The sequence below is a fragment of the Procambarus clarkii genome, chromosome 15, assembly GCF_040958095.1.
Source record: "Procambarus clarkii isolate CNS0578487 chromosome 15, FALCON_Pclarkii_2.0, whole genome shotgun sequence".
Lineage (NCBI taxonomy): Eukaryota > Metazoa > Arthropoda > Malacostraca > Decapoda > Cambaridae > Procambarus > Procambarus clarkii.
The window spans coordinates 1,666,570-1,680,987 of record NC_091164.1 but is presented as its reverse complement, the minus strand read 5'-3'; the positions used below and the strand labels follow the sequence as shown (position 1 = coordinate 1,680,987).

General features: G+C 38.3%; 1 protein-coding gene across 1 annotated transcript in view; it reads left to right on the top strand.

The window, feature by feature from the left end:
- Nucleotides 1-7,252, top strand: part of Isha (Insulator su(Hw) mRNA adaptor) — a 55,819-nt gene extending 48,567 nt beyond the window's left edge. The window contains 5 exon segments of the mRNA XM_045743783.2: nucleotides 699-884; nucleotides 4,298-4,348; nucleotides 4,602-5,791; nucleotides 5,793-7,046; nucleotides 7,048-7,252. Coding sequence (XP_045599739.2) covers nucleotides 699-884; nucleotides 4,298-4,348; nucleotides 4,602-5,791; nucleotides 5,793-7,046; nucleotides 7,048-7,101 — 2,735 coding nt within the window. The 3' untranslated portion in view covers nucleotides 7,102-7,252.
- The last annotated feature ends 7,166 nt before the right edge of the window (nucleotides 7,253-14,418 follow it).

The following is a 14,418-nucleotide window of genomic DNA, read 5'->3' as shown; positions in this document are numbered from 1 at the left end:
GATTTTTTATGAAGCTGAAATCATGATACATTTATCTCGATTCCAATACGATTACAGTACTAAAAATGCTTGATTCTTTCGATTCTCGGCCCACCCACTTGGGCTGGACGGTAGAGTGACAATCTTGCTTCATGCAGGTTGGTGATCAATCCTCTGACCATTCAAGTGATTGGGCACCATTCCTTCCCCTGTCCCATTCCAAGTGCTATATAATTGTAATGGTTTCGTGCTTTCTCCTAATAGTTCCCTTCCCCTTCCGATTCTCAATACCAAATCTGATTAAGCTCCACCTCCATCGTTAATAGCTCCATTACTCCATCATCACCAGTTAGTAAATTCCACCTCTATCATTACTAATAATGCACTCCCCAGTGATATGTGGAAAAAAAGTACAGCGGTGCTAATAAGCATGTGAGAACGATACACAATCAGAAAAGGGAATGCTCGACAGAGAGCATTCCCACTGTACAATCTGTACAATCAGAGAGTACAGATTGCAGAGGTGGTAACTTGTAAAGCTCACTTGATTTCACATAAAAATAGATACTTTTAACAAAGTCAAAATTACTCTTCTAAATTGGAGAATCTTCAAGTTTTAACCTCATTCTTATTATAAAATTGTTCATAGTCAGTCTCATTGTTTTGAAGGTAATTTTCTGTATTCACTCATCAAGGAAAATGAATTTTCTTCTTCATAGGCTTTGGTCCTCGAGGTATGCATGGACCAGGTGGATTCAATAACCCCCGAGGATTGCTGGCTCCCCCACCAATGAACATGGGTTCCTTATTGGGCAATAGACCTCCACTCATGGGAGATATGCCTAGTGGACCAAATTCTTCAGGAGGAATGAGAGGTCCAGGTGGAATGCCAGGACAGCGGCCAGGTGAGTATAAATTTGCTTTTAAAAGAATATATGATATATTATATAGATACAACTTATATTGCAGCAATAAAAACAATTTTATTTGTTGCTTGAGGATTATGTTTAATATTATTGTGTATATTGGCTATCATCATTCATTATTACATAATTTTATTTTCTCATAACAATGGCATACATGAGTAACAAGTTATTAAGTAGACAACAGTAATAAATGGAGAAAATTCTATCAACTAATGAATGCAAGTCTGAAATTTGGTGCATATATTGGTTGAAATGATAATCAATCCTCCTATTCTTCCTCCTCCTCCTAATTGTACATGTTATATTCTTGAGAAAATGATAGTAGATTAATCAGATTTGAATATCAGTCTGAGGACCCTCGTTGCCTTAATTTTGCTAAGTAAACTATGTGCGTGTGTGTGTGTGTGTGTAATTACCTAAGTGTAGTTACAGAATGAAAGCTACACTTGTGTCCCGTCTTCCCAGTACTCTTTGTCGTATAATGCTTTGAAGGGAACCTTATGGCCCACTTGTTGCAATGATCTTGTGGCATATTTCACTTGTAGCCTTCCGGCTTTTTCCTCGTGCTGTGCCTTGTGGCATTTGTGGGAAATTCGTTTACACCTCGGATATATGCAGCATTTGACCATTCCCCAGGATGCTACCCACAACAGTCGACTAACACCCAGGTTCCTTATCACTGCTAAGTGAACAGAGGCACTGGGTGTAAGGAGACTTGCCCTATACATCTCGCCCTGCCTAGTGTGTAATTACCTAAGTGTAGTTACAGGATGAGAGCTACGCTCGTGGTGTCCCGTCTTCCCAGCACTCTTTGTCATATAACACTTTGAAACTACTGATGGTCTTGGCTTCCACCACCTTCTCACCTAACTTGTTCCAACCGTCTACCACTCTGTTTGCAAAAGTGAATTTTCTTATATTTCTTTGGCATCTATGTTTAGCTAGTTTAAATCTATGACCTCTTGTTCTTAAAGTTCCAGGTCTCAGGAAATCTTCCTTATTGATTTTATCAATTCCTGTTACTATTTTGTACGTAGTAATCATATCCCTCCTTTTTCTTCTGTCTTCTAGTTTTGGAATATTGTGTGTGTATGTGTATGTATGTATGGTCCAGCTATTATGTCAAGTCTCAGCTGTGTAAACCTGGTATGCAGACACCCCTCGATGGGAGAATGGGTATCTCAGATATCCGATCAATTGGTCGAAGGCTGAGACCTTCTGGTGTGTAAGAGAAATTCTCCTGAATGTGTAAATATTGTGACCATCCCATTTCTGTTACACCTCTCATATAATATTTCTCCCCAAATGTTCAACATCTTTTTTCTGGTGACTTTTTTTTTAGAATCTTGCCTGAAATGCACGTAGTATATATAGTTTAATCCTTCATATCTGTCCCATTTCTTGAATATTAGAAATACAGTACATTTGTCATTTTCCAGATTTTCGGTAGCTCTCCAGTCTTTCGTCTAATGTTGATCATTATAGTTAATCAGTAACACAAGATCCATGCAACTTCCTTCCGTAACCATATTGATATCTTGCCCGGTGGTACTACTTTTGTTATATCTAATTCCTCCAGGTTTCTATTTATCTTTTCGACATTACTTGAATTCTGTTGAGTATAGTTTCTGATTATCTGTTGGCATCCCTACTTGGATACCAGTCTGGTGCTGGTTTGAAGACCTGGAACTTCTTGTTGAGTTGTTCACACACTTTGTCATTCTCCAAGAATGTTCCTCCCTGTCTCTGCAGTTTAATCACATGGTACTGTTAGTTTTCTTCTACATATGGCTATGGAGCCAACCCATTCTCCCAATAGCACATCACATTTTGACGTATGCTTTACCTAAGGCAAAAGTAGTGTACAAAAAATTGTAGCGACTCACGAAACTGACTTGATGTCCTATTTTCTGTTTGTAGGTCCTCAGGTTGGTTAGGTTCTGGCCCTTTAATACAAGAGTTTAGTGACGTTGGGAACCCTCAGGAGGACAGGCTGGTGTAGCAGCTTTGGTTGGCTCAGCTATTATCATTGTGTCATTTGCAAACTGTATGCGCCTTGGTACTTCTTTTCATGTCACTTAAGCATCACACAATCTAGTAATATTCTAGTATCACACAATCTTTAAATCAGACATTTAAAGTTTTTGTTATTTTCTACCTGCAAGGGGTCTTTTGCCACCAGCTGGCAGTGAGTGAGGACCATACAATATTTATTTTGTCCTAAAAGGGGTTAAGGGGGTAACACAAACTTATGTCATTTTTTGTTCAGGCCATATCTGGTAGTAGTAGTAATTATGATGGCTATATTAAGAGTTTATTCAAGTTACACTATCTGTTAAAGATAGTTTATGATAGATAAAGATAGCCTTGAGTGATTGAACATTGTGAAAATGGCCATTCATTTCTTGACATTCATGGTAAGAAATTCAGTAAAGTTGAATGTTCTGGTAATGCAAATAGGGGTGGGTTCTCCCCTAGTAATTTGGAGCCCACTTCGTACTCTCAATTCTCAGTATCCAGGGATGTTACATCCTCTCATGCCGCTGCACAGGTGAAAGGTATATTTGTTATCTTCTAAATACACATACATTAAAGAAAAGACCTGCTCGTGAGGGATATCTAGGAATGCTTGAATTATCTGTGGCATGCTGGCTTAGCCTTTTCTTTTAACAATTACTGCACTTGTGATCTCTCTTTAGTAGACATATCATAATATTAAAGCTATTAACAATGACAACCACTTCTTCATTGGACAAGTTACCTGCTTAATGGGGTTCTGGGAGTTCTTCTACTCCCCAAGCATGGCCCGAGGCCAGGCTTGACATGTGATAGCTTGGTCATGCTGATAGCTCCAAGCAACAGGCTCTTGCTTGGAGCGGCCCGCATGCCCACATACCCACCACAGCCCGGTTGGTCCAGCACTTCTTGAAGAAAACTATATGGTTTTCTCTTGAAGATGTCCACGGTTGTTCTAGCAATATTTCTTATACTCGCTGGGAGGATGTTGAACAACCGTTAGTTTATGTTGTGGGGCTGGTTCATCTAGGGAAGGGTTTTCAGCTTATGGAGTTTATCTGTTAAAAAATATAGGAAAATTTTAAGTTTATGCTTACACTGTGGCAGAAGCAGCTGTTTAACATTTGACAAGCAAGTGATTATTTTCAATCTTATGTCAGAACATCTGAAAAATTTATGATGAATTCAAGTTCAGAACTTTTGGAATACAGCATAATATAGTATATAACAGAATCTTAGTTTTATGTCGTCTATTTAGTTTGTTCCATGTATGCCATATGTTATAAAGTTTGTATCCAATATTTATTTTTTTGGCAGTGATCATTGTAGTGACATTTATATTTGTAAATTTTTTTACATATGATAATTTATTACAGAATGTACACTACAGAATTTCAACTTTACATTTCACCAAGCTAAATTAAATGGTGAGAGTAAAAAAGTTTGTGGTGGTAGTGAAAGCTGCTGATAAAAAATAGTTACTGTGTCCTTTCATGACATATTTTATACAAAAACTGTTGAGCTTTATGGAAAATATAGAATATTAATAATGCATTACATTATCTACTACAGTATCTTTTTCCCTCATTTGACTATCTTTTTATATTTAAATGAAAGCAAGGCAAGGCTTTATTGAGACTCAAAAATGTAGTTTTTGTTGAAATTACTTAACTTTCACAGGTATGTGGATGGATGGACCTGGTCCCAGGTTTCAGGGCCATGATGTTCCACATGGAGGACCACAAGTATCTAGGGATGGTCTTCCTGACAGACCCTGGGATTCTGACAGATCCCGGGATGGAGATAGACCCTCAGATATGGACAGATACAATGAACGTTCTCGTGATGATGAACGAACTCGGGAAATGGGAGCTCGAGATATGGGAGCTCGAGAAATGGGAGCTCGTGACATGGGAGCTCGTGACATGGGAGCTCGTGACATGGGAGCTCGTGACATGGGAGCTCGTGACATGGGAGCTCGTGACATGGGTGCTCGTGATATGGGAGCTCGTGATATGGGAGTTCGTGAAATGGGAGCTCGTGATGTGGGAGTTCGTGAAATGGGAGCTCGTGAAATTGACCAAGATCGTTCCATTGATAGAGACCGCTCCATGGATCGAGATCGATCTATGGATGACCGCCCTAGAAATGACCGCTCCAGGGATGACCGCTCCAGAGAAGATCGCTCCAGGGATGATCGCACCAGGGACGACCGCTCCAGGGACGATCGCTCCAGGGACGATCGCTCCAGGGAAGATCGTTCTAGGGATGATCGTACCAGGGACGACCGTTCCAGGGATGACCGCTCCAGGGAAGATCGTTCCAGAGATGATCGTTCCAGGGATGATCGCTCTAGAGATGATCGATCAAGAGGTGAACGGTCAAGAGATGATCGCTCTAGGGATGATCGTTCTAGGGATGATCGTCCAAGGGATGATCGCTCTAGGGATGATCGCTCTAGGGATGATCGTTCTAGGAGTGACCGTTCCAGAAGTGACCGCTCTAGAGATGATCGTACCAGAGATGATCGTTCCAGGGATGATCGATCTAGAGATGATCGCTCAAGAGATGATAGATCAAGAGAGACTCGATCAAGAGATGACAGGACTCGGGATGATCGATCTCGTGATGACCGTATTCGGGATGATAGGTCTTGGGATAGTAAATCACGAGATAGTGAAAGATCACGGGATAGCGACAAAAGAAGGGATGATAAGCGACCATGGGAAAAGTCAAGATGGGCTCCACGTGAGGAAGAAGGAACTCCACAAGAGGAAGAATCAGTTGTAGAAATGGAAGATGGGGCACCTGGTAGTTGGGATGTTTGGGCTATGATGGCTGATACTGTTCCTCTGGGATCTGATGTAAATAATCAAAGAAGATACACCAGATGAAGAGAAATCTAAACAAGGAGTCAAAGAAAGTTTAAGCACTGCAGATTTGCCCACGGAACATAATAAAAATACTTCCCAGAAAGATAAACAGGATGAAACAGCAAAGCTTGAAGTTGGGAAAGATGAACTTGAAGAGAAGCCCATTAAAGACAGTGCACCTACTGAAGTGGAAAGTGCAACTACAGAAGTAGAAAGTGCATCCATAGCAGTGGAAGGTGCACCCAGAGAAGTGGAAATTACACCTCTAGAAGTAGAAAAAGCAGCTACAAAAGTAGAAAGTGCATCTGAAGAAGGGGAAAGAGTACCTTCAAAAGTGGAAAATGCACCTATTGAAGCAGAAAGAGCACCTATGGAACTAGTAGAAAGTACACCTATGGAAGTAGAAAGTGCACCTATGGAAATCGAAAGCACACCTATGGAAATAGAAACTACACCTATGGAATTGGAAAACACACAGATTGAAAAGAAAAGTGTAACCAATGATGCGGATCAAGGGACAAGTGTAATCAATGATGCAGAGTCCAGTCAAAATTTTGAGTCTAGAAAGGAAGGTAGCACATCAGAAACTGCTCCATCTGCTAATGAGACAGAATCACACAAATCTCCACAGGGTAATAATTCTAATTTGGAGCAAGTTAATGATAATAGGAGAGATGATGGTCTTGAGTCCCATATACAGGCATCTGTTCAAAGTAAATTTAGTGAAGACAGTAAAAAAGCTTATCAGCAAACTAATATTTTAAATGAAGAAGCTCATACAGATGAATGGTCACAGAAGGATTCTGTGAATAACGACAAGTTTCAAAAGGAAACTCATGAGGTTATTACCCAACATGATGGTTCTCAACAGCATGATTTATGCCAAGAAGACTCCCAACAAGCAGAGAAACCTGTGAGCTCTAATGCCTCGCAGGAAGAGCCTACACATCCTTTGTCACAGACGGAACACTGTCAGGGGCGTTTGTCATCAATAGGTCTTGAAGATGGTAGTTCTCTGCAAGAGCACAGTGCACAAGTTCAAGATCCCGAAGAACCACTGCAGCAAGAAGATTCTCTTGCTGGTTTTGTTGCAGCTAGAGAGGATAGTGATAGGGTTTTGGGTAGTCCACAAAGTGGAGGTAGTGATGACCACCGAGAGGGTAATGCTTATGCAGATGGTGATGGTCAGGCCAATGAGGGAACTGAGGAAGACTCTGTGATGGAGCAGGAAAATGAGGAAACTAGGGAAGACTGACGAGAACAGAGAACAAGGTGACGAAACTAGTGGTCAGTTAAATGAGGATTGAGGAATGTGTTATTGAACAGTGTTCTAAAGTTGTGTGCCTAATCATTCACACTATGGTTTTGAGGAAGACATTTTAAACTTGAGAGCCTTTACATAGTGTAAAATGAAAAGCGATAAAAATGTCATGCAAATCTGTGATGCATTAATCATGATGCAACTTTGATAGCTTATTTGTTTTGGCACTTACTATCAGATGAATTGTGTGAGGTTTGTAGGCCTTTCAATTAGACTGTCAACAAAGACAAAAAAAGACAATGCGACTTGAGGTGTACCTGACATTTGCTGGGGTCATTGATGCCGCAAGTAACGAGCCTACCTGTGATGGGTGACTGTCATGTTATTTATATTCCTCTCAGGCGAGTGACTCTGTACCTTTTGGCTGTGATGTAGTATATGATTTATTAACACGACTTGTACAATGTTTTAGCTTTTTACAATGTTTTTCGTTTTAAAGTCAGATTTAATAAATTTTAGACTATTTTGTACATAATGGCCTATTTCATTTGTCCAAAAGTAATTTTATCTGAAATGTTATAAAAATGGGCATGCTATAATTTTTCCTTTGTGGATTGACAGAAGTATAGTGTTGCTGGCACAAAAAATACAGATAATTAGCTCAGAATAGCTTATTAAGGTAGTGTCCATTAGGTACATGAGTCACACTGGATGATACAACTCAGGTAGGTCAGTGACTTCGGCATCCACGCAGTCATCGATCAGCTCAGCGATGGACCCAGCATGCCCACTCAAATGTAGTGGTGCATGCAAGGTATGGTACCAAGTGATGATCCTCAAGTGTACAGATGAAACAAGTGTACAGTGCACATCTACCAACCAGTGAACAAGTGCCCAAGTGAAACTGCGTAATGTAAATGTGGTTTTATTGTGCAATTCAAGTTGCAAGAAAATTATTGCAATGTAATCAGAAAAATGGTGCAGTCTTGTGTTGTGACCTCATAAGCTTTTTTCCTCCAGTTGTATGCTGTTATTAAAGTACTTTGTTTGAAAGTAAAGTTATAATGTGAACAGTTCTGTATTAAAATATGTAAAAAATAAAAATGTTTTACATTTGATTCTTATAAATAAATGTAGAGGCCTTAAATTAATGTTTAATTCTCAGCCAACAGCTGTTTAAGAGAAGAAGGGCCTGAGTGGTGTGCTCTCTCACTTGTTGAATCTGTATTTTTATTGTGAAAGGGCTAGAACTGACTAACACCACACTCAGCTCTTGCCCAGCCACTGTATTATGTAACTTCATGCAGTCATGTCTCAATACCTGCTGACCATGGGGACCCTGTTTTTTTCAGGTATTCTGTATCATTACATCAGTTTACTAAATTCTATATTCTTATTGCTAGACCAAAAATGTATGAAGTTTAACATAGTTATTATTCATATCCTTTGGATCTACCTTTAGTTTCTACTACCATCTTTCTTTGTTTTTGTACACCATTGTTTACTGTTCAAGCAACTTGTACAAAATTCAGTGTCTTCTATGGGGCAGTTTGTATTGGGGCAGAGTGGAGGTTAGGAACGATTACTGGCTGCATGGAATTAAAGATTAAAATATATGGGGAGTTTAACAAATATAATTACACTATATTTGATAGCATAGAAGAATTCGGGATCTAGGATTCATGAAATTAATCATACAGTAGTGGAAAACTACTAATGGTTAAGGTCTTTTTGTAATTACAATATAAATTTTTCATCACATATGCTGTTAGCATGAAATTGGAAGTTACTTGTATAGGTGAACGAAGGTGTAATCTTAGGTGTAAGTTAAATAGGTAGTGTACGAACAAATTCATGCACTCGCCACTACTGATGACTGCCGGTGTTGGCCACGCTTCCCTACCTCGCCGCTGCTACAACCCAGGCTACAGAATTCAGAGGTGGCTTCAGTGGGGAGGCATTTTAATTGTATGCTGTGCTGATTTAATGTAGTAATAAAGTGTTTGTACTCCCGAAAAATTTCCTTAAGCCTTGGCTATGTTTGAAGTTTTTTCTTCTACTTTAAAGCTTTTGGTTTTATCTTATATGATAATGATTTAAACTTTAATATTAATGTTCTATACTTTCATGAAGATATTCATAACCTTTGGCATCTATACACACTTCTCTTAAAGCACATGCTATGCCGTATTGTGCAGTTTGTTCTTTGATTGGGTTTTATTAAACTTAGTTTAATAAAATTAAATTAGTTTCTGCTCCATTTATTTTTTTACTGTCTGGGGTCCTTCATATTAAAGTTTGAGCCACATCTAGAGAGGTAACTACATTGTCTTTTTAATTAATGGAAGTATTAGGGGGTACGAGACTACTGTAGAGTAAACTCATCAGGTACGGATAAACGTTGGGAGTTTGATATGATATTTGAAAATAAAAGATTTTCTTTATTTGGCACAAAGTACAATTGTGGAGATGGCATGCAAGTATTTAGGGGCAGCAATAACCGATTGATGGGTTGGTTGTCACTATCTCACAAGCCAAGAGTAGCAAAGCAAATACTGTACGTGTGTTGGTGGTGGGAATAACATGTTTTGTTAATTACTTTTCTTGCTGCATGCACATAAAATGATTAGGAATTTGCAGTACAAATGTTAAATTATGTGTGTGTAATGTAATAATTTAAATACATAATGTCCATACATACAGGGGTGCATTGATAATGTTTAGTTATGCATACTGCAGTGGGATACATGTCCATATGCTGAACAGTATTATGTATACAGAAATGCAGTACAATTTAATATAATTTAGATAATGCAGGTATGCCTGTGGAAGCAGGATGCATGTTCATATATACTGTACAACTTCACCGATATAGATAATCCAGGGAAGATGTACATAGAAGGATGGAATTCATTTTTATTTACATGCGTTGGTTTCTAGATAATTAAGGTATACATATACAGTACGTACATTTATAGTATTATACAGAAAAGAATTACAGTACCTGTATATATCTGTGTGTATATATATATATATATATATATATATATATATATATATATATATATATATATATATATATATATATATATATATATATATATAATATAATGTGTGTGTGTGTACTGTATATATGGTATATATTAATGAAGAAGGGTGTAAGCCTAGTCAATGGGTCAAATAAGAATATATGAAGTTTGAGTATAGTATGCAGATTATTTTAGCAGCGTGTAAAAGATAGTTATGTAGAGTTATCTTGAGATGATTTCAGGGCTTAGCGTTGAAAATGATGGAGAGAAATTTAAAAGTGAATGTGGCCAAGAGTAAAATTATGGTGTTGGAGAGGAAAGAAATTTAGTGTGAAATGAAAAACACGTGAATTATAATGTGTTGGATATGTTCAATCAAATTAAATTCCTGGGACAAGTGATAAATGAAACATTTGAGAAATGAAAAGTAGAAGGCGGGAGTGGAAAGTGGTTGGTGCATTGAAACTCCTGATCAGAAAATAAATGATAGGTACAAATATCACCAGTGGGCTATATGTAATATTGCTGACTTATATGGTTGAGACTGTAGTGATATGAACATATGAATCAATGAGTCAATGCATTAAAAACTGGACTATCTTTGAAGCATGTGTAGCAATAGGAAAAATGAAGAACAAATGAAAATGTTAGAGAAATGCGAAGTGCATAAGTCAATAACAGGTTTGAGTATATTGAAGGAATGAATAATAGGAGACTGGCGAAGAAGCATTGGAATAAATTTGAGTGAGAGGTATGCCAAGAAGAAGGGTGGTCATGGTGTGAGTGAACAATCCACTGAGTGGGATAAGGTTGGATGAAAGCTGTTTGTTAAAAAGGAGCGAATGCATTTGTATGTACAGTAATGTATGTCAAATTGCACGTGAAAGGAGGGTAAGTGTCAGATGATTGGAATGATACCTTTGTGGTCCCTGTGTATAAGTAATAAGGTAGAAGGTTTGAATATGGAATCTATAAGGTATTAGATATGTAATATGTTACGGAAAGTGTTTGAAAATTAAAAATAAAGTAGAGAACGAAATTTACGATTGGGGAGTAACGGAGGGGTTTAGGGTAAAGGAGATAGAAGATTTTTCGCGAGAATGGTTGTTGAAAAGTTCTAGCAATGGAGAGAAAGGGAGATAAAGTTGTATACTTTTTTGGAATCAGAGTTTATTGACATCAGTAAAATGCCTTTATATGAATAGAGTACCTGTGAAAGTTGGGAGGGAAAATTTAGAATTGTAATGTGGGATGAGCATAAGACCTAGAGTTGTGTAATGTGTCTCCTGTATTTGGTAGAAGTGTTAAGGAAGTAAATGTAAAAACATCTGTAGTAAGTGTAAATGGACTGTGATGGGAATCAAGTGTTCGTATTAACATTGTGTGCATGCATATAATGTGGTGGTCTTTGCCAAGAGTGTGTTTGAATTGAAAGTGTAGATGAGTTTGTGTAAGAAGAGTTTGTCATTGTAGGTAAGAGTAAAATTAAGGAATTGGAATGTCAGATTTTGAAGTGCAATACATTTAGGTGGTATCATTGGTATGTATGTACATGTTAGATGGATGAATGATAATCATTAAATAATTATTCCTTTCTGCATCATCTAACTTGGCACCTTCTTTTGATAATTATTTATTGCATCATTATTCAATTCAACTTGTCATCTAAAAACAATAGCACCTTTAGTTACTATGTATGGAAGTACAAAACTTGATCTTTCACCCTCAAAATAGTCCCATGTTTTGTACTACATATTAATTTTGTATAGATTCAGTGAAAATGCCGTAACCAAACGTAATTTTTAAGACCTAATATAGTAAATATGTATTAAATTAGGCCAAAGATTGTGTATGTTAGACCCAGAGCAGATCAGTTTAGGTTTTTGGTTGCTGTCTCACGTTTGCTTTGCCATATTGAGCCTCAATAGTACATAAAGTGAACTTCTTCTTTTTTTGTGGGAGGGGGTAAAAGTCTATTTTGTACATTTCCATCTAGCTATAGGTTTTATAAATTTGGGAGGATGTATTTAACTAGACAATCTGTTGGCATGAAAATATATTGATGGCATTTTAGTTAAAATAATACAGGGAAGGTTATTGCTGTTGCTTAACAATCTAGCTCCCTTGTAGAAAATTTTAACACTGCTAAGTTGGAGGGGTTTTAGCTTAGTAATTTATTATGCATCCCATATCCATCCCAGGGGTGGCGGTGGAAAGGGTTACAGAGGCACATGATTGGTTCAGGAACTGAACCCCGCATTTCATTTAGCTAAACAAGTAACAATCTAATGGTAAAACTAACTATACAATTTCTTAGTACACACACATAGCCTCGGAGAAGAAAATATAGAGTACTCAGAGAAGACCTTGTGGATCCTCACTGAACACTTTGATATTTTCTTCTACCACCCCTATTCTTTTGGAATGTGTATATATATCTAACTTTATTTGAAAACGTCATTACACAAAAAGGGTTACAACATTGGTTATATGCAGCGTACAAGGCTTCTTGTCACACGTTGTATAGCTCCTCCAGCTCCTCAGATGGCGGGCAGGAACCATGGATGAAGTGAGATGCACGCTTCCCCTCCCACCACCAACGTACTCCCACTCCCAAAAACTCGCTTTAACACTCCTACCTTCTCACTCTCCTCTCCTACCACCACCTCACGTCATACTACCTCTCCCAACATCTCTCACATACTCCCTCAGACATTCTCTCTCCCTCCACCCAGCTCCTGCAATCACTATTATAGGAGCTGGGTGGGAGAACGGAAAACATTTCCTCTTATCCCTTTCCTCTCCATGCTATCCCGCGACCCCCAACAACAACAATCACTCTGCTTCCTCCCATACGTATTACATCATTTACATTCCAGATGCACATTTCATTAACCTTTACTCGTTGTACCGCACTGTACTCATTATACCATGAGTATACCCCATATACTCATGGGATACTGATAAGTACCCCATGTACTCATTACACCATCCTGTACTCATTATAGCACACTGTACATATATCCACATGTACTCATACATCATCTTTCCAGTGGCCTCGACGGGGACAAGAAGGCGGCTGTTTGCCAAAGGTCCCCACGTTTTCCTGGTGATTTTTTCTAGCTGGATTTTGAACTGCAGCAATACCTTAGCACCAAAGCTTCTCTCGGAGTCAGTACAGTAAATGAGAAACGCCCACAATTTACATAATAATCTTTCTGTAAATATAAATAGCAACACATAAATGTAGAAGGATGATAACGCGAAAATAATAACTTTAATACAATTAAAGCCAGATAAATTTGCTGCTCGTAACCCATTGAGGGGATCCGAGCCTAGATGGCTGGCCTCAGTCTGGCGCCTCACACATAACAACTTGACAACTACGCGAGTGTCGCTGTTATGGATGTCTAGAGCAATCCAGAAGGACCACAGTCTCCGTTCCTCCCTCTTGACAACTTATTTAAAGGAGCAACGATAAATATATAATGATAAAGGTAAGTAACACTGATTTAGTACCAGATTTGTTGTACAGTGGGTTCGTTCTCGACTCTCAATCAGGAATTCGGTTTCGAATCTCGGGTGAGACAAATAGTTGGGCGCGTTTCCTATCGCCTAATGCAACTGTTCACCTAGTAGTAAGTATCCATTATCAATTAGTCAGCTTGTTGTGGGATTGCAACCTGGGGATGGTCAGTAATTCGACCTGGGGGGGGGGGGAACCTCGATATAAGCCTAACATGTATGTTTACACTCTGGCTGCCTGTTCCCTGACACAATGAATATGAATTATTATTATTATATGATTGTGGCGCCATTGATTAAAATACTTTAAGTGTGAAGCAAAAAAAAATTATGTCTGGTATATGCTGTCATTATATTTGAAAACAACCCAACAGCTGCCACTTGCATGTTCCTCAGTGTGTAGCGTTATACAATATGTTCCTTTGTGTGTATAAACCACGAAAATTAACACGTGATGAAAAATGTGACAGTGTCAGGCCACGGAAGAAGAATTGAAACAGGAATTTCCTTAAGAACTTTCGTATATTAATACATCTTAAGAAGGAATGGATCATCTTCCTTCTGAAAATGTATTAATATACGAAAGTACTTAAGGAAATTCCTGTTTCAATTCTTCCTCCGTGGTCTGACACTGTCACAATATGCTCCTTTATCTACTGCCTTAAATATAAATAATTTTATATTTTGATTGCAGACATAAGTTAGAAAGCTGTATACTTATGAACACATTACGAAGTTATACACCTAAAAATAGTTTCCTAGGCTATACACTTACAAGCACTGTTGCGAGGCTATACACTCACAAACAG